The sequence below is a fragment of the Spermophilus citellus genome (genome assembly GCF_964194105.1).
Source record: "Spermophilus citellus genome assembly, chromosome: 3".
Taxonomy (NCBI): domain Eukaryota; kingdom Metazoa; phylum Chordata; class Mammalia; order Rodentia; family Sciuridae; genus Spermophilus; species Spermophilus citellus.
In genome coordinates, this window is record NC_138184.1 from 171421562 (window position 1) to 171446559 (window position 24998).

The following is a 24998-nucleotide window of genomic DNA, read 5'->3' on the forward strand; positions in this document are numbered from 1 at the left end:
CCAGTATTTGTTAATTGAATGTTTCAATTAGATAGAGAATATGTTAGCTTTACCATATTTTATCTTTTCTAACCTTCACCTGCTCCAGACATTTCAACAAATAAAATATTACAGGTAAAACTAAAAACCATTTTGTATCCTTCTCTACTAGATTCTCCTCCTTTATTCCCTAGATCTATTATCCATAATTTGGTTTTTATTATTTCCTTGCATGTTTTTATATTCCTAATGCATATGCTTTTTATTCATACACAACATATAATACAATTTTGCAATTTTAAAACTTTATATAAATAGTAAGCTGTATAGTTCTGCAAATTGCTTTTTTCATTGAATAAATAATGAAAAATCATATTCACATAATTTATTTGTGTTGATATATATAGCTAAGTACAATTTTATCATATGCTGTGGTTTATTAATTTTTCTATGGTTGGATCTTGTTTTATATTCAATATTTTACTATCAAACACAATAAACATATTTTTATATCTCCCTGTGACTGACCATCATCTAAAGTTTCACTGAAGTAGATGAAAGGATCCTAGAGTATTCAGACCTTCAATTTTACTATGTAATGACAAACTGTTCTTCACAGTAATTGAATAATTTTATACTGGCATCACCATTCACTAAGAGTTCATATTTCTTCAAATTCTTGCCAATATTAAAATTTATCAGAGTTTCAGATTTTGACAATCTGATCAATATGAAATGGTATCTCATTTGCCTGACTACTAGCAAAACTAACCATTTTTACTTACATTTCTTACTCATCCAGGTGAGTTGCTGTTCATTTTTCTATTGATTCATTTGTCTTTTACTTACTTACTCTGTAGGAGTTCTTGATGTGCTCTGTACAGTAGCACTTTACCTAAATTATTAAATTTTAAGATATTTATATTTATCAATTCCCCCATTTTTGTATGTACTTTTTATCATCTTAACTTATCTTTTAAACTGGGACAAGAAAGACTTTCACGTACATTTTCTTGTCAATGTTTTAATTTTTTGTTCCTCATACTTAGGAACTATGTTAAATAAATTTTTATGTATGGACTAATCATTTGACCTACCTTCATCTAGTCCATCTTTTCCCCACTGAATTGTAATGTCATTTATGTCATGTATTAGGGATCCATATAAGCTTGTGTCTACTTTTAGATTTTTTATTCTGTTGCATTAGCCTATTTGTTATACATCCACACCAAAATTTTTTTCTTCTGGTACTAGGGATAGAATGCAAGAACACTTTACCACTGAGATATATCACCAGTCATGTTACTTTTAAATTTGAGACAGGTTCTTTCTAGGTTGCTGAGGGCCTACCTAAATTGCTGAGGCTGGATCAAACTTGCGATCCTCCTGCTACAGCCTCCCAAGTTACTGGGATTATAGGCAGGGGCCACCACACGCTGTCCATACCATACTATCTTGAAGTTTTAAATGTAAAATAAAACTAGCAGGAAAAGTCCCCTGTTCTTCAAAATAGTTTTTGCTCTTCTTGACATTTTGCTCTTTAATGTGGACTTTAAATCAGTGTTAAATCCAATCAAAAACAGAAAAAAAAATGAAGAAACAAGCTGTTTGAACTGTGACAGAAAAAGTGGTCATAATGGGCATCTCTTCCTGGTACCTACCTTCAATAAATATTCTCCTAAAATTTTATCATTGAGAATGACAGGTTTTCAGAAGTGCTATAAACTTGCCTGCCCACCTACCTCTGGGCAAAATTCATATGGTAAAGTCTAAACCCCTAAAGTAACAGTATTTGGAGGTAGAAACTTTGGGAAATAATTAGGCTAGTGGGTAGAACCCTCTTGAAAGATATTAATGTACTTATAAAGACAGAAAGAAACCAGAGCTAGCTCACTGTTTTAGGAGAGGATACAGGAATACTACAATGAGCTATAAATCAGGAAAAGGGACTTTACCCAGACTCAAGACAATGTTGACACCCTGATCTTGAACTAGCTACCAGAACTGTAAGAAATAAATGTTGTTTAAGCCACACAGTCTGTGGTGTTCTGTGATAGCAGAAGGTTCTTTAATACTTATCTTTCATCAGATTAAGGGGATTATCTTCTACCTCTAGTTTTCTAAGATGTTACTTGTTGATTTAGTTGACAGGATTTGATGAAGTGAGAAAGAGTGAGGATTTTTAACAACCATCACATTTCTGTACTGGTGAGTGGATGAATAGAAATGACACTCATCAAGATTTTGAGTGCAATAAAAGAAAAAGATTTTCATGGGAAATTTGTTTAAATTTAAGATACTGATGGAACATTTAAATGAAGACATCCTTTAGAACTATATATACACTGTTGAGTACCCTACTCACATGTGGCTATTCAGCACTTGAAATATGGCTAATCCAAAATGAGATGTGCTTTAAGGGTTCACTTTGAACTTTGTAGATTTAGTACCAAAAATGTAAAATCTTCATTATTTTTCATACTAGTTATATGTTAAAGGGATAACACTATGAATATATCCAGTTAGATAATACATGGGCATTAATTTCACCTTTTTAATGTTTTTAATGAGACTAATAGAAAAATTTTAAATTATACATGTGATCCTTATATTTCTACTGGACAGCAAGACTATAGATACTTGATAACACAAATGTCATATTCATAAAATGAAAATTTGTGAATCATAATCTCATAGGTAGAGTTCAGGCCAATGTGTATATGAATTTGACCATGAAATGTGTTGAATGAGAAAAGGTCTAGTGTATTTAAAACACATTTTGACTTACAAAACTCCATTTACCAATAACTCCTCAGGAATATATGTGTGTGCAAGATAAGAGACCCAACCAAACAAAACTACTGAGATTCTCTATTCTAATGAAGCCAGACCAAAGCTCACACAAAAAGAAAAAGAATGTTATTTTCATTGAATGTAAGCTACTTCTTTATCTCCGTAGAATCTGTACATACATTCAAAGGAGCTCAACTGATAGCCCCCACATAATTCAACACTGTAAACCAACCTGATGAAAAGGGTCGTCTCTATATTCTTTTTTCACACATGGATTAATTTGAGGATTTTCCACATCTGTCTCACTGGTACAAGATGAACAGCATTCTGCACAATGTAACAAGTCTTCCCATAATACATCTTCTGTTTCTGATTCTGGCCTTGTGCTCTCAGAATCCTGTCTGGAACTTGAACAGCGAGAGCTGCAACTAGTACCCGATTTAGGGGCATCCTGAAATCAAGATATTCTTTGACATTAATACAATTTATGTACCCCTTCCAACTCAAAGGATTCTATCAGAACCATATATTGTTACTTTTTCTAAAACAACAAATACACTGTCAAAGGATAGTGAAAGAAAAACCTTAAAAATATATATTAATCTTTAAGGAGTAACAAAATACCCTCACATCAAAATGCATTTCATTTCATATTTCAGCTCAGGTGTTATTTCACATGCAAAAGTTGTGCTCATTTGTCTTACATCTTATTTAGTTTTAATTTTTTAAATATTTATTATATTTTTAGGTGTAGATGGACACAATACAATGCCTTTATTTTTATGTGATGCTGAGGATCGAACCCGGGTCCCGCCCATGCCAGGCAAGCGCTCTACCGCTGAGCCACAATCCCAGCCCCTATTTTTAATTTTTTAAAAAAATTTCTAAAAAAGTTCAGAATTCAGGTAGGCAGAGAATAGTCCAAGATTATAGAGTCTGCACAATGAAAAGGAACATACTTCAGTGTTTTTAATGGAGCTATTTTCCTACTCAATTTTCTTTAGCAACTGTAGATTTCATTCATATTGCCTTCACTTCTCAACAGAAGTTTAAAATTGACAAGTAATCTAAACCAAAAAGATAAACTGACAATTTGTGTTCTTGAGATAATACATGGCATAAAAGTCAAAAGCTAAACGATACATGTATTTTCTAATAAAGTTACTTGATCCCAGTTTTTATTACATAAAATAAAGATGAGTAAAATTTTGATTTAAATTTTAAATAGTTAAGAATGGTAATAGCTATCCTTATAACCAACTGTGCTCAATTTTTGGACTTGTTTTTAGCTGTCCTCTGCCACTAAGTTGTCAATCCTACTATTAAAATGTTTTATATTGATCCCTTTGTTTTTCCCATGTTATCATCAGAGTTCAGACTTTATCATTCATTCACACCTTAATCATTACAAACTCTTCCTTATGGACACCCCCCTTCTTTTCAGATTAACTTTCCTAAAGTATAGCTCTTTTACTTCTTCAAGAACCTTCCACCAAGTAGTATTCCCACTACTTTCTTTGATTTCAAATTCTTTCTACCTAGCTTACTTGTCTTTGGTGCTACTTTTTGACCACAGCCTTTTCCTCTAGTGATATTGGGCTACTCTCTAACTCTTAAACAAAGCAGTTTCTTGCCAGTTTAGCCTCTGACTATGTCCCTAACATTTACCATTAATCCTGCCTTCCTTTAAAGATATGTTAAAAATTAAATGAGCACTGTAGCTCTAATACAAAGTTGGCACAAAGCAGGAGTTCAACAAATATTAATTTTAAGCTGCCTACCTAGAATACTACCTTGTCTTCAAAGTGAGTTATATTTATATTCATATGACAGTAGACTTTTGCACTGCTTTCCAGAGTCTGTAATACTGTCCTAATTAAATGCATTTCATATTCTCCAATAGATCATAATTCTCAAATACTCCATCCTTGGAAGAAATCAACACTTTTTTCTTTGGCTATTCTCACCACAGGTAACAAAATGCCTTGAATGATTAGAATGGGACACCATGAATCTATTATATTTAGTATATTGACAGATGTTTGTGGGAGGAAAGCTATTTAGGAAAAAGTAAACATTTTTTGAAGAAATGACCAGGAAAAAGAATTTAAAAAAAAATAAGAGAAAATAAAATAAGAAAAACAGAAGAGCAAAAATCAGTCTGCTTTGTTTTACAAAAAACACTCCAAAAATATTTCAGACTCACTAATGTCAGTTAAAATACTTGAAACCAAGAAGTTTTCATTATAACAAAATAGCAAGACACAGAAAGTACTGAGCTTCCAGTTAGTGATAATTTAAAATTTTAAATACAGCTATTTTATTATCTATCATTAACTTCCGATACAGACTTACTAATCAGATAGAAATTGGTAGCAAAATTAAAGAGATGATGATTTAATGATTGATTTCAGGGATAAGGACATGTTTGTAATTCTTTAGTAAGTGTATTTTGCCAAAAACTACTCAGTGCATTATTTTACAAATGTAAAGCCTAAGAATTATTTCTATAATCACTTACATTTCAAACAGAATTTTACCTGCCATATTTAGGTAATTAAAAGCCATTTTAAATTTTATTACAAACTGCTGATTAAAGCCTAAAAATAAGACATTTTAGAATTGAAAAACAAAGTTCATGTTAGCCACATCAAATCTGATTTGTTCTGTTCATTTCAAATCTTTAGACAGAAGGTTAAAATTAAACATACAACCAAATTTAGAAGAGGCGATTATTTACTTGAAGGGAATAATCACTTATAACAGAAATTACTTGTGTGAGACAATTTATGCATAATTTTACTGAACCCTAACAATGTGTTGAAGTAAGTTTTTTTCTTCTCACTGTAAGAATGCAGAAACTGAGACAGAAGTTAAAATATCTTCCCAAAGCCACTTAAATGATCTAACCCTATGGTTTCTTCTTTATGCTTCCCATCAAATGCTACCTTCATTAGATGAAAAGCTAATCTATAATAGGGAGCAAATTTTTAAAAATACTAGTAGAGTATTTTAAAGCAGGGTAAAGTAGCAAAAAAAGAATACATGCGTAAAAGAAGCTGTCTGTTTCCCCAGGTCACCCCCTGCATCCCAGATAACCAAGAAATTCCATCACCATCTTCCCAATAGGTGAACTAGATGAAGCCAACTAGATACAATACAGAAAGGCAAAAACAGGAGTAAATAAAAGCATACACAAAGAATCACAAGATCCCCACCTCAAATCTAGCACTCTTGTGCCAAACACTATGGCAGCCTTGTATATTACCTACGACTCCCATCCTACCAGAAGATTGAATGATTCTTCCTGAAAAACAAGATGCCCCTTAAAACTATATCTATATAAATATCACCAATGGGAGGTTTACGATACATTGCTGGGTGTAAAGTCCACCAGTCCCATCCATGAACAAGAGCTTCCCCAGATGTGTTTTAAATTTCTTTTTCATTTACTAGTTGGGATATTTTTATAAAGAGAAACTGAATTCAATACTGTTCTATTTTTAGCTACCAAGTTCACCTGAAAAGAACTTAATTAATAGCCTTTGATGATTTCCTTGCTTTCTATCAACATAAAGAGTTTCCAAGGTCATTTTGTATATTTCCTACAACATATAGGAACAAGGAACTGGTCAGTTTTTCAGGGAGACCTATATTTTACCTGTCTTTGTGTGTGTGTGTCTGTGTTTAAAAAGAAAAGTGATCACAGGCTAGAGATGTTTACTGTGTTTTAGGCTTGCCCAAAGGAATTTTTGTACTTCACTCTTGAGGAAAAATAACACCAATAATTTGAAGAGATTATAAGTTTATAATATAAATAAAAATGCAAAACTACAACTCTTTTGTAGTGTACAAACAACCCTACAAATCTTTTTTCTACACTTTTTCAAGAGATTTTATTTTGCTTTTGAAAAAAATCCTTTAAAGTTAGTTTAACTTAAGAATCAAAGATTTTTAGAACTGAACACAACCAATATCTTCTAGTTTAAAATTTTTACTATTCAGAGGAATAATCTGAAGACCAGATTTTAGTTTTATGTCATCTTTTGTATCATTTGAAAAGATTTAAAACAACCAATGACTATTAACCTATACTTAATACTTAAACTAAAATCTAAAAGGTTTTAAGAAATTTATTTATTTAAAAATCAAGATAAGTAGAATGCTAGGACTGAGTCAAGAGACAGTGTATCCTTGCAGGTATTTTTAAAAAATCACAAATTTCAAAAATAAAAATTTGTAGAATAAGGTTCTGCCCTTCAAGAATCTCAATAGTTCAAAATACAGCTACAAACTAAAAAGAACAAAAAACATAAAGTGAGAAAATTAACTCCAAAACCAAATAATTTCTTCCATAGGAAAGGGGTCAAGTAGCCTTCCAGCACCAATGAACATAAGTGTGTAAAAAGACTGAATTTCACAAGTTTGACTGCTTGGTTTAGAAAAAGGAGACAGCACATCAGATGATTTGTGTGTTTGTATTATTGTCTGTCTAATGTCAGCCACAAAAAAAAACACAAAACCATAGTCACCAGAAAGATTAACCAGAGATATAAACACAAAGCACTGTGCAAAGAAGTAACTCTTCTAATCTTAACACTTTGAAAGTATTCATATTCCAATCCAGCATATCATTTGATTTTTTAATAAGTTTAACCCAAAATCTTCAAGAAAAAAATACTAATATACTTCAATAAGAGTAGAATATAATGTTGACCAAAAAGTAACATAAGGAGTAATTTGCTTTAAAGGCAGATAATGAAATTTTCTGTCCTTAAAACAGAAACTAAAAATAAAATGGAATAATATTCTTTTTCTATTTATGTTGTTTTAAGGTCAAGAAATGTGATAAAGTTGGAAAAGCATTTTAGAGAAAAAACAAAAATCAATAAGGAAAAATATAATAAAGGAAGTCAGAAAAATAACTTTACAATAATCAAGAATACATAAAGCCTTCTAAAAGAAAAGAGTGACATAGTAATTTACAGATTGTCTCCACAGGATGGTCTTCTTTAAAAATAAACAACAACCTGAATATATGAGTCTTCAGAGATATTGCACAAAATGAATACAAGTGTGTAGCTGTTAATCAATGTGTGTAATACCTAAATCTAAATTGACTATATATCAAGATTGTATAAAAATAACAAATATAGGTAACTTATTTCAACAATAATTATCAATTATAAAAATAAGTTGTAAGTTAGCAACACATAAATCTGGTAAGACCAAATTTTATACCTCATTAGGATAATGCTTCTTATAATGGTGTGACTTTCTATTTCGAAGAATATTTTCAGAAGTCCTGTCCACATGACGGCGTATTGAGTATCCTGTTTCAGGACCTTCCTCACTGGACACTTCATCAGAGACATTTGTTATTGTTCTTTGGGCATCCTAAATTGGGAGTACACAAAAAGGATTATAAGCAATTTCTGACTAACCCTTTAGCTTTAAAATGGCAATATTTCAAACTATATATACATACACACACACACACACACACACACACATATATACACACACACACAGATTTTCAAAATAGCTTCAATTATGTCAAAGTAAATAGTAAGTACTAACTTATTTTCTGCTAAAGTTTATTTTTTATTTTTCACTTTTGCATAAATGTCTTAAATCAGTAACTATACTCATTTTACTTGGACTAAGAATGTAGCTCACTTGTCTTAGCCATGTGCAAGACCTTGGCTTTGATCCCTAGCACTACAGGGAAAAATAAAATGTATATTTCACTTTTAAAAGTAATTCAACAGTAATTTGTCAAATATTGTTCCATAACATTGTATTCATAAAATGATTTGAAACAGTCTACAAAATTAAGAAATATAAAATAGGACAGAAGCAGAACAGAATAGAAGAAATTGAGAGACCTGAGAAGAACTTTTTCCAAACCAAAAAAGACCAACAGTTGTAAGATATGCTACTGACTTAATCATGGTCCACAGTGCAGCAAGAGGTATATGGTGGTATACATATCAGATACACATTATGTATCAATTGATTTTTAAGAGACATTCAGATTTTAGAAATTCTGAAATCGAAAAACTCTAGGACCAAGATGTAGCTCAGTGGAAGGTGCTTGCCAAGAAGGCACCAGACCCTTGATAAAATACCCAGCACAAGAAAGAAAAGAGAAGGATGGAAGGGTGGAAGAAAAGAAGGAAGGAAGGTTGATTCCAGAGGCATAAGTTCTATCTTCCTGCTCCTCTTAATGATAGTAGGTGACGAATACACGAGTATGTGTTTGAAAACTGTGAGTGAAAATATATTGATTGAGTGATGACAGTGATATGAAGCTCACATTACCAGACAGCTAAGTGCTTGAAAAAAGTCTAAAATCATAGTAAGTGACTAGATTAAATTATAGGCCAATGCTGTTACATAGCTATTGACTAATACTAGAAAGTAAATGTACACTCAAACAGAAACACACACTTCACCCCAAATTAGAGAATCCTCTTTATCTACTTCCCCCGAAAATGCTAATGTTCACATTCCTAAATGTAACAAAGGTAACATCTTTTAATTTGACTATACTGTTTTTTAACTAGAAGAATTTTAACCAGAAAACTTAAGCAAAAAAAATGAATCAGAAGTCATTATATTAGGCTCTGTAACAATAAACCCAGAGTTTCTTTTAGTTTTATTTTGGAAAAGTAAACAAACAATTATTACCTTCAACATATAAATATGTTCTCAATAAGATTTTGTTTTCAGAGCATTATTACTAATAGAGTCCCTTGGGCAAGATGGCTAACTAGAGGCCGCAAGCTTCCCTCCAAAACAAAGACAAGAACAACAGCTATTTCACTGGAGTGTTTGAGGCAGAATGCAGAGGAATGTGACAGAGACACCAAGAGCACAGAGCTAAAAAAGGAAACTAAGTACAGGGCACTCACCCTCCTGTCTCTTAAGATCAACCCTTAACCAAGAGGGGCTTTACTTGACAGGGAAAGAATAAGAACCCCAGGAGTCCCCAGGCATATCACAGACACCCAAGCATTTGCTGCTGGAGAAGCCTGCAGTCCTCACAGATTCTGAGCCTGTTTAGGGATTACCATACTACTGCTTGCTCCAGAGAAAGACAGAGCCTAGCCCATGTTGTGTCCTCCCACACCCAGGTTCCTACTGAACAGTTCTATCTTAAGACCTTTCTCACCTTCCCACATCTCCACAAAGCATCTGGGAAGCCCTGACCAGCTGCCCTAGCAAGCAGCTGGGTGATCTTATTAACCTACCTTCAGCACCCTGGAAGCAGACAGGCAGCCTTGCTTGCACACCAAGCAACACCAAAAGCAGCAAGGCAGTATAATATAAATAGGTTGGCTCCTACAGGCTCTGCAAAATCATACATGCACAGCCCTCAAACACTGAAGGGCACCCTCTCTGGACACTTAGAGGTACTCTACCCAGTCACCTACAGACACTACTGACATTGATTATAGCTGAAGAAGTTATACAGAAACTACACTATACTTGGATGTGAAAACAGCCTACTTAACCGACACTCTAGGATATATCATCAGAAGAAATCTATTATGAAAGCTGCCCTATAAAAGTGGTATAGGCAACTAATCTATCAGATGAACAAAGATCCATGTAGGGACACAAAAGTAATAAGGGAGCTTGATGCCGACACAAAAACCACAATAACTGTAGCAACATACCTGAGACCAGAAAAGGAAATTAATAAACTGTAAAAGAATTAAAATGTTTTAAGGAAACCCAATTGATACAAGTGAACATATCAATTCAATGAAATAAGAAAGACAATTCATAAGAAAAAATGCATCAGAGATAAAAATCAAAAACACAAAAATTGTAGATAAATAACTCAATAAAGGAAATAAAAATTCAGTTGAGAACTTCAAAGCAGAATAAAGCAAGCCAAATAAAGAATTTCTGAGTTTGAAGACAGGTCTTTTAAAATGAGAGAGAGAAGCAAAAAAGAAAAATTATGAAGAATGAAAAAAGCCTACAAGACTGATGGGGAGCATGCCAATTTTCACTCTATAAGAGATCCAGAAAGAGGTGAGAAAAGGTATAGAAAAACCAGTTCAATGAAATAAATGCTGAAAACTTTCCAAATGTTGGAAAATACACGGATATGCAAGTTCAAGAAGCTCAAAGGACCCCTAATAGATTGAACCAAAAAAAAAAAAATCCACTTCAAAGCATATTTTAGTTAAGCTATTACAAGTATAAGAGAATTTTTAAAAATCATAGAGAAAGGCTCAATTCCCATAATGGAATCTCCACTCCACTAACATCAGACTTCTCAGAAGAAGCCAGAAGAGAATGGTATGACATATTTCAAGTTCTGAAAGGAAAAAAAACTGCTGATCATGAATACTGTATCTAAAAAAGCTATTCTTCAGAAATGAATGAGAAAGAAAATCTTCCAAGACAAACAAAAACTAAGGAACTAGTTCTACAAGAAATTCTTAAGGGAGTTCTACACAGAAGTTAAAGGATGATAACTATCATCATAATAAAAACACATGAAAATACAAAATTCACTAGTAGAACAGAGGAAAAAAAAGACAAAGAAAATCAAATGATCAACACACACACACACACACACACACACACACAACAAAACAACTAAACCACAAAGAATGAATACAAAAAAGGAACAAAGGATAAAAAAACCACCAGAAAAAAATAAAATTACAGTATGTCTTTACTTGCCAATATTAACTGTGAATGTAAGTGGATTAAATTTCTCAATTAAACAAAAAAGTCTGGCTGAATGGATTTTTAAAAATGACCAAAAGATATAAAGATATGCTTCCTATATGAAACTCACTTCACCATTACCAATGAAGACACAACGATGGAAAGAGAAAGATAGAAAAAGACATACCATGCAAATGAACACCCAAAATGAACAGGAATAACTATACTGTTATCAGATAAAATAGACTGTCAAAAAGTATAAAAAGAGAAAAATAAATTCACCATATAATGATAAAGGGATCAGCTCAACAAAAAGAAAATAACAATCGTAAATACATATGTGCCCAACACTGGAGTACCTAATTATATAAAGCAAATAACTATTAGATCTAAAAGGAAGATAGATTCTATTACAATAATAATTGGGGTAAACACTAGTTAGTATCTAGGAAAGCTTGTTGTCTTGGATAGTGAGATAAGAAAGACTCTATAAAGAACTTATTTAACCACATAATTGTAGCCACCACATAATCGTTGCACCCTGTTTCTTCAGTTCTAAAATTTGTTTATAATCTTTTGTTGCATACTTGTTATATGGTATAATTCTGTTCATCATGCTCCTTCAAAGGTAAACAAAGAAGTAAAATATCCGCCAGTGGTATGGGGATGCACTTTTGTCTTCTCATGCACTGATACCAAAACCAGAGAAGGACACAATAAGAAAACCACAGATTAATCTCCATAATGAACACAGATGTAGAAGTCCTCAATAAATTATTAACAAGTCAAATCCTAGAGTACTTCCAAATGTTATACAATATGATCAAGTGGGTCTTCTCCTAAGGATGCAAGCATGGATTAACAATTGTAAATCAATAAATGTAATACAGTATATCAACAATGAAGGACAAAACAGATGATCATCAATAGTGCAGAACAAGCATTTGGTAGAATTCCACATAACTTCATAATAAAAACCCTCAAAATATTAGGCACAGCAGGAACATACTTCAACACAATACAGGAGATTTATACACACACACATACACACACACACACACACACACACACACAAACGCACACACACTCTCACAGCCAACACCCTAGTGAATGGGAAAAGCTGAAATTGTTTCCTCTAAGATCAGAACAACAAGACAAGAATATTTATATTTACCATTCTTATCAAATGCAGCACTGCAAATCTTATTCAATATAATACTGAAAGTACTTAATCAGAGCAATAAGGTGTTAAGGTCTGTAAACAAGTCAAGATGGCGCCTGGCATTTTGCCAGAGGGAGTGGGGTTTGTGAAGTAACGCCAGCGAGCCATTAAGTGTGGAGATTCCTTATTGGTTGACTGCTGTATCTAGTTTATGTTAATTAAGATAAGCTGTGTGGAATGTATATATACCCCTCCTGTCCTACAATAAACGGCTCCCACTCCTGCTGTATCAATCTACACAAGTTCCTCGTCACCCTCTGGTTATTTTGCTGCAGCCAGACTGCAGCAATAAGGCAAGAGAAAGAAATAAAAGGCATCCATATGAAAAAGGAGGAAGTCAAATTATCCCAATTGCAAACAACATAATTTTATATAGAAAAATAACTGAAGATTCCACAAAAAAAAAAAAAAAACTGCTAGAACTGATACATTCAGTAAGGTAACAGGATATTAAAAAAAAAACATACAAAATTCAGTAGTATTTTAATATACCAATAGTATAATTACTGAGAAAGAAATCAAGAAAGTAATCCCAATCACAACAATTACAAAAAATAAAAAGTAAAAGCCCAAGAAATTAAACCAATAAAGCAAATTATATTTAAATGAAAATTACAAATCATTGATGAAAGAAATTAAAAACAGAAGGCATACCATGTTCATCACCAAAGTGATCTACAGATTGAAGGCAATTCCCTATAGCAATCACATTCTGCACAAAACTACGAAAAAACACTACTTAAATTTGTATGGAATCACAAAAGACCCTGAAGAGTCAAAGCAATCCTGAGCAAAAAGAACAAGACTAGATATATCACAATTCCTGGCTTCAAAACACACTACAAAGCTATAGTAACCAAAACCATTATGGTACTGGCCTAAAACACAGACAAACAGACCAAATGAACATAATAAAGAACATAGAAATAAATCCAAATATTTATACGCAACTGATTTTTTGACAAAGATACTGAATATACTGAAGAAAGGAAAGTCTCTTCAGTAAATGATGGTGAGAAAACTGGATATCCATACACAGAAGAATTAAATTAGACCCCTATTTCTCATCATGAACCAAAATGAACTCAAAATGGAAGAAAGACTGAAATGTCAGACCCCAAACCATGAAATTACTGTTAGAAAATCCTGGAAAACCAGGGGTGATGCTTTAGGATATTTGTCTAGGCAGAGATTTTTGGATATAACCCCAAAAGCAAAGGCAAAAAAAAAAAAAAAAGTTGACAAAGAGGATTATATCAAACTAAATTATTTCTGTACATCAAAGGAAATAATTAACAGAGTTTAAGATACAACTTACATAATGGGAGAAAATATTTGTAAACTATTCATGCAACAAGGGTCTAATATACAGAATATATAAGGAATAACAACCAAAAAAAAAAAAACTCAACAGCAATAAAACCAAATAATACAATTAAGAAGTGGGCAAAGGACATAAACTTTCAGAAGAAAATATACAAAGGGCCAATAAATATATAAAAAAATGTTCAACATCACTAAATGTCATAGAAATACAAATCAAAACCACAATGAGGGCTGGTGTTGCATCTCAGTGGTAGAGCACTTGCCTAGCATGTATGAAGCACTGGGTTTGATCCTCAGCACCACATAAAAATAAACAAATAAAAGAGAAGTATAGTGTCCACATCTAGACTACAATGAGATTCTACCACACCCCACTTAAAATCCCTACATATAAAACATTACAAATGCTGATATGGATATGAAAAAAGGAGAACTCTCATACACTATTGGTGGGAATATAAATTAAGACATCTATTATGGAGAACCTTATTGAAGTTTCTTAAAAAAAATAGAACTGCTTTATGATCCAGCAATCATACTATTGATGAAATGAAGTGAGTATGGTAAGGAAATAACTGCACTCACATATTTACTGCAACACTATTCACAACAGCCAAGACATGGAATCAACTGAGGTGTTAACAGATGAAAGAAAATATATACACAATAAAATATTATTCTGCCATAAGAAAAATTCTTTCATTTGCTTCAACATGAATGGAACTGGAGGACATTATATGTTAAGTGAAGTAAATCAAGCACAGAAAAGATAAATATCGTACACTTTTACTTAACTAAAAAAGTTTATCTTGTAGAAGTAGAGAAGTAGAAGTAGAAAATAGTGGTTACCAGAGCCTGGTAATAGGGAAAGAGGGAAAAGTGGGGATGTAGAGAGGATGGTTGAGGGGCACAGGGATACAGTTAGATAGGAGGAATAACTTCTTATTTTCTACAGCACAGTAGAATAATTATGGTTGACAAAAGTTAATTGAATATTTCAAAACAGAGAGTGGAAAGCACTTTGAATGTTCCCAACAAAAGAAATGGTAAATGTTTGAGGTGATATACATGACAATGACCCTGATGTGATGATTACAAATTGTATACATGTACTAAAAATCACCCTATACCCCATAAATATGTATACTCATTATGTGCCAATATTAAATGAAAAGGTATTTTTTTCCGATTAAATACAAAACAGATATGACATCAAAAGTAATAAATGTAGGATAAACAAGATATTTTTATAGAAAATATGAAAGAAACTGTTGTAGTTCAGCTTTCAGAATAATTCAGATATTCAGCTTAATGCAAATTCTTATACATATATGGAAATAAAGAAAGAGAAAGTAAGGTTCAACAGACACCAACTATAAAGTGCTTTACCATTTTGGAAAAATTCAAGCCATCAAAAATCAGTTCAGAAGGTATAAGTTATATTGGCAATTAAGTTTAATCCTAGCACTTATCTAATTTTAGCTTCATCAGTACTATTTATACAGCCTCATAATATAAATTCTGGAGAAAACGTTTAGTTCAAAGGCAACTACCATATCTAAATCATTTCATATTGGCTAATATAAAATCACACAAGGGTATTTTAAAAATTACACTTACTTTGCTGGGAACATTCCTCACAGTTCCTGTGATCCAGGCTGCTTCTTCTGGTTTAATAGTTTCACACTGAGGTTCATGGTTTTGCATTCCATCTTCACTGCTTTTAACAGTCTTTTTTCCATCAAGAGATACATAGCCATTGTCGGTCTCAGTTGATTTATCAATTGAATTCTTTGCTTTCTTTGATCTAAAAATAAAAAATATGTAGAAGAATGTTATATGAATTTAGCTTATTTTTTAAATTTTTTTTGAGTTGTATATGGACTCAATGCCTTTATTTGTTCTTATGTGGTGATAGGGTCAAACCCAGTGTCTCCACTTGCTCCACCAATGAGCTACAACTTCAGCCTGAACTTAAGATTATTTTAAATGTTACTGAGAGAGTAACCTATCATAGATATACGATGTTGATAACTACATTGAGTAGTTATTTCTCAGAATTTCAATGGCTATCTTTATTTTTGTAAGAAATAACTTAGAAACATAATGTCAGATAAAATAAACAAGTATATTAAAATCGTAGTTCAACTATTTATTGATTTTGAGGTCTTTTTTTTTAAAATTTTTTTATTGGTGTGATTTTGAGGTCTTACAAATAGCAATTCTAAGCAATTTATGTGGCCTAATTTATCAAACAATTCTTAGTCAAAATCACCTGGTCTTTAGGCATAAGATCAAAATTTTGCCCATTTATTATATATTTTTATAATACTATTATAAAATTATAAACAATAATATTTTGACACCTTTTATTTCAAAAACTGAGTAATTACCACATAAAGTTGCAATTAGTGGTTTAACTTAGTTTTTTCCCTTTTGCTTCTGGGGATTAAACCCAGGATACTTTACCACTGATCTACATTCCCAGTCCTTTTTATTTTTTATTTTGAGATATGGTCTTACTAAGTTGCTAAAGGTCTCACTAAGTTGCTCAAACTTGCAATCTTCCTGCCTTGCACCTGGCTTCACTTAGTTTTAATATTTTAGTTTAGCTAAATACTTACTTTAGTATACATACATGAATATCTCTGATAAACTAAATATACATTGGAAACAAGACATTTTGTAACACAAAAACATATGAAAAAGAAGAAAACTTTCAATAAGATCCTAAATAATGAAAGAAGTAAAAATGAGTAACAAAGAAAATGAATAAGTAATCTCTTTCACTCACTGAAATACTCTCTGGAAAAAAAATATTAGTACCCATGCAGCTAATAAATACTTAAAAAGCTAGAATGGAGGATATTAATTTACGGAAATAATTTTTTTCTATATAAAAAATATAACATGGGAAATAATAAACAAGCCATTTTTTATTAATAGGCAAACGCATGACTAGTTCTCTTCAGAGATTATTGTGGGTGAAAGAATGGCTATCAAAGTTAGTAAATGGTTAGTAGAAATATGTGAGTCCCATACAAAATTAAAATGTGCTCGTTACAGATTAAGTCTATCATAAAACATTATTTAAAAGCAATTATATTTAAATAAATCCCCTTGAATTTTCCAAAAATTATTGGTTTTCAAGAAAGGAAAAATAAAACCAGTAGTTTGTCTTCACATAGATTTTAAAAATTAGGCTTTTAAAAAAATGCATACTAGTTAGTTATATTGGAATCCATATTTTAGAACCAAGGAAGGCCTTATAATTTTCACCTATTATAACTGCTCATTTTGCAAATAAGCAATCAGTAGAACAAAGAGGTCGGAGTGACTTATTTAAGGTCAGTCACCCAGAGGCAAAGCTAGCATTAAAATATACACCTTCTGACCATGAGGTTAATTACATTCTCCATACTACCTCCAACTGTTCACTTTTTGGGAAACTGCCTGTTAAGATTTATTCTTACACATTTATCAAAACACAGACAGTTTCTGTCTTATGCAAACAGGCCCCTCTCCTTCTGCCCTTCTCCTCCGGAACTCCTAAAGGAGACACAGATGTAGGTTCTCTACAGAGCTTAATGCTTCTTAGTCATTCAGAACACAGCTTCAGAGTTACAATACTCAGCAGCCCCATCCCCTTACCCTTTCCTTTCCATATGATCCTCGGAGGACTAAAGAAATTAAGGGAACAATGAGTCACAGAATAAAGACCATGTATGAGTAGTAGAAAAACAGAAGAAAATGGATGATATTAAAGAAAAATAATGGGTGAAAATATAGAATAAAAGTTACAGAAGAAATCTGGCCTTCTCTGGGGAAAAAAGTAATGGAAATACCAATGATTAACTGTTCACCTCTTCCTTGAATAATACATAACAAACAAATATGAAATGAAAAAAAGGTTAAATTACTCATCAGAAACTCAAAGAAGTGTGCTGAATTCTCATTTCATACCCCATTTGAATCAAATGTATGATATGTAAAGATCATTGTATTGTCTTGAGCAACTAATAAAAAAAAAAGAAGTGTGCTGAAAGGTAATAAAGTTCATGGAAATGTGCTTAGGCTAGGAAGGGGGGAAGAAAGAATAAATAAGGTAAAAGAATGACTGAAAATGTTGGTAGAACTATTAATCATATAGAATGTGTAAGAAGAGATATTTATTTGAGAAGAAAGATGGAACATCCTGAAAAAGGTCAGTAGGCAGTTGGAAATGGGCCTGGAAGCCAGTAGTCATAAGTAGAAATAGTGACTGAAAACTCAGGAAAACATATAGAAGTGAAAACATACAGGACAAAAAAGAAAAAGAATATATTCTTGACCGGAGGAGGAAGCAGCCCGGGGCGAGCCAAGCCAGACCTGAGGAGGAAGCCTGGCCCCGCCCCGTGTGCTAGTCCAGAGGAAGCCCATCAACCCTTAAAACCCATCAAAGGGGGTGTGGCTACCAGCACAGTTCTGCGGCTGATCCAGGTACCCAGTTTCCAACTCCCCCACCCTTAGCTGTGATAACTCAAAATATTTCCTACAAGCTCTTGGGGGTTGTAGCTATCAACGCAAAAAACAACTGTACAGGCATCTGGTTTCTACCTCAGAGACTAGAGGAGGGAAGATACAGGTGGAAGCTCATTTCCTTTCACACTGGCTATACCCACCACCCTGAATACAGAGGCTCAAGCTAGGAATAGACAACGCCACCTACTGGAAGCAAGGAAAACAGTGTTCTGAGAGACTTTCTTTTTCTCGTTCTTTCTCTCTTTTCTTCTCTCTCTTCCACAACTTCAACATATGTGAACCCAAGAATTGTGCATGAACAACCGAATCACCAAAGTAATATAATATAGAGGAATTGCATATACCCCACCTTCCCACCATTTTTTTTCTTTATTTCTATCTTACTTCCCTTTTCCTTCTCTCTTATTTCTCTTTGCTTCCTTGTTATTTTTTTCTTTTTTTTTAATTCATTTTTTCTATCCCACTTTCAATCTCCTAACTTTTGCTATCTATACATAGGGTAACTACCTAAATACAGATAGGAGGTTGAGTCTATACATTCTTCCATAAATTACCAGTCTATTGGTTAGAGTTCTCCAAAGGTGCTAAGTTAGTTTAACCTCATACCCTCAATCCTTTCCCTCTAAGTATACCTTCCTTTGTCTGAAATTAAGTTTTCAATATGCCACCAGATATGGTATGCCTTTTATGAAACTAATGAATATATTCTTAAGTAATAATTAAAACCAATATCTATAGACTTAGAATCTAACTATAAATGTATTAATAATGAAAATTTGTGCTTAGATGATGTACTGTTGATATTGGGAACTGTTAACATTGTCTTTCTCCACAAAAGAGGGATTTGGGAGCTATACAAGAACAATACAAATATATAAGGGGAAAAACATTAACACAACAGTTTCACAAAGCTGGAAAGAATCATGAGCAGTATGAAAAGACAAGGAAAGAAAGGACCACAAACAATACAGGTCAATTCAATATTAGATGAGGTAATATCTGCAGCTGATGAAATGTCAGACAAAGAGTTAAGGATATACATGCTTCAGATGATCTGGAGTCTCAAAGAAGACATTATACAGCAAATTCAGACAATGAAAGATCACTTTGACAATGAATTACATAAACAAATCCAAGAAGCAAAAGATCAACTCTATAGGGAGATAGAAGATATAAAAAACAAACAAACAGAAATCCTGGAAATGCAGGAAACAATAAACCAAATTAAAAACTCAAATGAGCATATTACCAGCAGAGTAGAACACTTAGAAGATAGAACTTCAGACAACGAAGACAAAGTTTTTCAACTTGAAAAGAACATAGACAGCTCAGCGACAATGTTAAGAAATCCTGAGCAGAACATCCAAGAATTATGGGATAACATCAAGAAACCAAACCTAAGAGTTATTGGGATACAAGAGGGTATAGAGGTCCAAACCAAGGGAATCAGCAATCTATTCAATGAAATAATACTAGAAAACTTCCCAGACTTAAAGAATGAAAAAGAAATCCAAATACTAGAAGCCTACAGGACACCGAATGTACAAAATCATAAGAGATCCACACCAAGACACATAATAATGAAGATGCCCAACATACAAGATAAGGAGAGAATCTTAAAAGCAACAAGAGAGAGGAAGCAGATTACATTTAGGGGTAAATCAATCAGGACAACTGCTGATCTTTCAATACAGACTCTGAAAGCTAGAAGATCCTGGAACAACATATTTCAAATGCTGAAAGAAAAAGGGTTCCAACCAAGAATCATGTATCCAGTGAAATTAAGCTTCAGGATTGAAGATGAAATAAAAATCTTCCATGATAAACAAAAGTTAAAAGAATTTACAGCTAGAAAACCAGCTCTTCAAAACATCCTTGGCAAAACATTACAGAAAGAGGAAATGAAAAATAACAATGAAAACCAACAGCGGGAGGTAGTACAGTAAAGGAAAAACTAATCATAGAGGAAAAACAAATCATGTTAAGTAACATACATAATCAAATATGGCTGGAAATACAAATGATATCTCAATAGTAACCCTAAATGTTAATGGCTTAAATGCACCAATCAAAAGACATAGGCTAGTAGAATGGATTAAAAAAAAAGATCCAACAATATGCTGCCTACAGGAGACTCATAGAAAAAGACATACACAGACTGAAGGTGAAAGGTTGGGAAAAATCATATCACTCATATGGACCCCGGAAGCAAGCAGGGGTGTCCATACTTGTATCAAATAAAATAGAGTTCAAGCCAAAGTTAATCAAAAGGGATAAACAAGGACACTACATACTGCTCAAGGGAACCATACACCAACAAGACTTGACGATCATTAATATATATGCCCCAAACAATGGTACAGCTACGTTCATCAAACAAACTCTTCTCAAGTTCAAGAGTCAAATAGACCACAACACAATAATCATGGGAGATTTTAACACACCTCTCTCACCACTGGACAGATCTTCCAAACAAAAGTTGAATAAAGAAACCATAGAGCTCAATAATATAATTAATAATTTAGACTTAATTGATATATACAGAATATACCACCCAACATCAATCGGATACACTTTCTTCTCAGCAGCACATGGATCCTTCTCAAAAATAGACCATATATTATGTCACAGGGCACATCTTAGCAATTACAAAAGAGTAGAGATACTACCATGCATTTTATCTGATCATAATGGAATGAAATTGGAAATCAATAATAAAATGAGAAAGGAAAAATCCTACATCACATGGAGATTAAACAATATGCTACTGAATGAACAAAGGGTTACAGAAGACATCAAAGAGGAAATTAAAAAATTCTTAGAGGTAAATGAAAACTCAGACACAACATATCGAAATCTCTGGGACACTATGAAAGCAGTACTGAGAGGAAAATTCATTTCATGGAGTTCATTCCTTAAAAGAAGGAAAAGCCAACAAATAAATAACCTCACACTACACATCGAAGACTTAGAAAAAGAAGAACAAATCAGCAGCAAATACAGTAGAAGGCAAGAAATAATTAAAATTAGAGCTGAAATCAATGAAATCGAAACAAAAGAAACAATCGAAAAAATTGACAAAACTAAAAGTTGGTTCTTTGAAAAAATAAATAAGATTGATAGACCACTAGCCACGCTAACAAAGACAAGAAGAGAGAGAACCCAAATTACTAGCTTACGGGATGAAAAAGGCAACATCACAACAGACAATTCAGAAATACAGAAGATAATTAGAAATTATTTTGAAACCCTATACTCTAATAAAATAGATAAATTCCTAAAGACATATGAACTACCCAGATTGAGTCAGGATGATATAAACAACCTAAACAGACCAATATCAAGTGAGGAAATAGAAGAAGCCATCAAAAGACTACCAACCAAGAAAAGCCCAGGACCGGATGCATATACAGCAGAGTTTTACAAGAACTTTAAAAAAGAACTAATACCAATACTCTACAATCTATTTCAGGAGACAGAAAAAGAGGGAGAACTTCCAAATTCATTCTATGAGGCCAATATCACCCTGATTCCCAAACCAGATAAAGACACCTCAAAGAAAGAAAACTACAGACCAATATCCCTAATGAATTTAGATGCAAAAATCCTCAATAAAATTCTGGCAAATCGGATACAAAGACATATCAAAAAGATCGTGCACCATGATCAAGTAGGATTCATCCCTGGGATGCAAGGCTGGTTCAATATACAGAAATCAATAAACGTTATTTACCACATCAATAGACTTAAAGATAAGAACCATATGATCATCTCGATAGATGCAGAAAAAGCATTTGACAAAGTACAGCATCCCTTTATGTTGAAAACACTAGAAAAACTAGGGATAACAGGAACTTACCTCAACATTGTAAAAGCTATATATGCTAAGCCTCAGGCTAGCATCATTCTAAATGGAGAAAAACTGAAGGCATTCCCTCTAAAATCTGGAACAAGACAGGGACGCCCTCTCTCAACACTTCTATTCAATATAGTTCTTGAAATACTGGCCAGAGCAATTAGACAGACAAAAGAAATTAAAGGCATTAAGATAGGAAAAGAAGAATTTAAATTATCACTATTTGCGGATGATATGATCCTATACCTAGAAGACACAAAAGGGTCTACAAAGAAACTACTAGAGCTAATAAATGAATTCAGCAAAGTGGCAGAATATAAAATCAACACGCATAAATCAAAGGCATTCCTGTATATCAGCGACAAATCTTCTGAACTGGAAATGAGGAAAACCACCCCATTCACAATATCCTCAAAAAAAAATAAAATAAAATACTTGGGAATCAACCTAAAAAAAGAGGTGAAAGATTTATTTTTTCTTAGTTCTCGGCGGACACAACATCTTCGTTTGTATGTGGTGCTGAGGATCGAACCCGGGCCACACGTACGCTAGGCGAGCGTGCTACCACTTGAGCTACATCCCCAGCCCCAAGGTGAAAGATTTATACAATGAAAACTACAGAACCCTTAAGAGAGAAATAGAAGATGATCTTAGAAGATGGAAAAATATACCCTGTTCATGGATAGGCAGAACTAACATCATCAAAAAGGCAATATTACCAAAAGTTCTCTACAGGTTCAATGCAATGCCAATCAAAATCCCAATAGCATTTCTTATAGAAATAGATAAAGCAATCATGAAATTCATATGGAAAAATAAAAGACCCAGAATAGCAAAAGCAATTCTAAGCAGGAAGTGTGAATCAGGCGGTATAGCGATACCAGATTTCAAACTGTACTACAGAGCAATAGTAACAAAACCAGCATGGTACAGTACCAATCAGGCGGGTGAACCAATGGTACAGAATAGAGGACACAGAAACCAATCCACAAAATTACAACTATCTTATATTCGATAAAGGGGCTAAAAGCATGCAATGGAGGAAGGATAGCATCTTCAACAAAGGGTGCTGGGAAAACTGGAGATCCATATGCAACAAAATGAAACTGAATCCCTTTCTCTCACCATGCACAAACGTTAACTCAAAATGGATCAAGGAGCTAGATATCAAATCAGAGACTCTGCGTCTGATAGAAGAAAAAGTTGGCTCCAATCTACATGTTGTGGGGTCGGGCTCCAAATTCCTTAATAGGACTCCCATAGCACAAGAGTTAAAAACAAGAATCAACAAATGGGACTTACTCAAACTAAAAAGTTTTTTCTCAGCAAGAGAAACAATAAGAGAGGTAAACAGGAAGCCTACATCCTGGGAACAAATCTTTACTCCTCACACTTCAGACAGAGCCCTAATATCTGAGTATACAAAGAACTCAAAAAATTAAGCAATAAGAACACAAATAACCCAATCAACAAATGGGCCAAGGACCTGAACAGACACTTCTCAGAGGAGGATATACAATCAATCATCAAGTACATGAAAAAATGCTCACCATCTCTAGCAGTCAGAGAAATGCAAATCGAAACCACCCTAAGATACCATCTCACTCCAGTAAGATTGGAAGCCATTATGAAGTCAAACAACAACAAGTGCTGGAAAGGATGTGGGGAAAAGGGTACACTTGTACATTGCTGGTGAGACTGCAAATTGGTGTGGCCAATTTGGAAAGCAGTATGGAGATTCCTGGGAAAGCTGGGAATGGAACCACCATTTGACCCAGCTATTGCCCTTCTCGGACTATTCCCTGAAGACCTTAAAAGAGCGTACTATAGGGATACTGCTACATCGATGTTCATAGCAGCACAATTCACAATAGCTAGACTGTGGAACCAACTTAGATGCCCTTCAATAGATGAATGGATTAAAAAATGTGGCATTTATACCCAATGAAGTATTACTCAGCACTAAAAAATGGCAAAATCATGGAAGTTGCAGGGAAATGGATGGCATTAGAGCAGATTATGCTAAGTGAAGCTAGCCAATCCCTAAAAAACAAATGCCAAATGTCTTCTTTGATATAAGGAGAGCAACTAAAAACAGAGCAGGGAGGAAGAGCATGAGAAAAAGATTAACATTAAACAGGAATGAGAGGTGGGAGGGAAAGGGAGAGAGAAGGGAAATTGCATGGAAATGGAAGGAGACCCTCATTGTTATACAAAATTACATATAAGAGGACATGAGGGGAAAGGGAAAAAAAAATCAAGGGAGAGAAATGAATTACAGTAGATGGGGTAGAGAGAGAAGATGGGAGGGGAGGCAAGGGGGGATAGTAGAGGATAGGAAAGATAGCAGAATACAACAGTCACTAGTATGGCAATATGTAAAAATGTGGATGTGTAACCGATGTGATTCTGCAATCTGTATACGGGGTAAAAATGGGAGTTCATATCCCACTTGAATCAAATGTATGAAATATGATATGTCATGAGCTTTGTAATGTTTTGAACAACCAATAAAAAAAAAGAATATATTCTTTCTCTATCAGGACAGGTTAGACACTGTCAAAGCAGAGGGGAACATAACAGCAACACTCATTCCATACAATA

The 24998-nt window shown here is 33.5% G+C and overlaps 1 protein-coding gene across 5 annotated transcripts in view; it reads right to left on the reverse strand.

The window, feature by feature from the left end:
• Positions 1-24998, reverse strand: part of PHTF2 (putative homeodomain transcription factor 2) — a 149412-nt gene that overhangs the window by 25154 nt on the left and 99260 nt on the right. For 4 of the 5 annotated variants that reach the window (XM_081283540.1, XM_081283542.1, XM_081283541.1 and 1 more), the window contains 3 exons: positions 15638-15824; positions 8014-8169; positions 3005-3223 (listed from right to left, as the gene is read on the reverse strand). In XM_081283540.1, the coding sequence (XP_081139666.1) occupies positions 3005-3223; positions 8014-8169; positions 15638-15824 (562 nt within the window). Of the gene's footprint in view, positions 1-3004; positions 3224-8013; positions 8170-15637; positions 15825-24998 lie in introns of those variants that run through there. The other variant, XM_081283544.1, reaches the window with a different exon arrangement.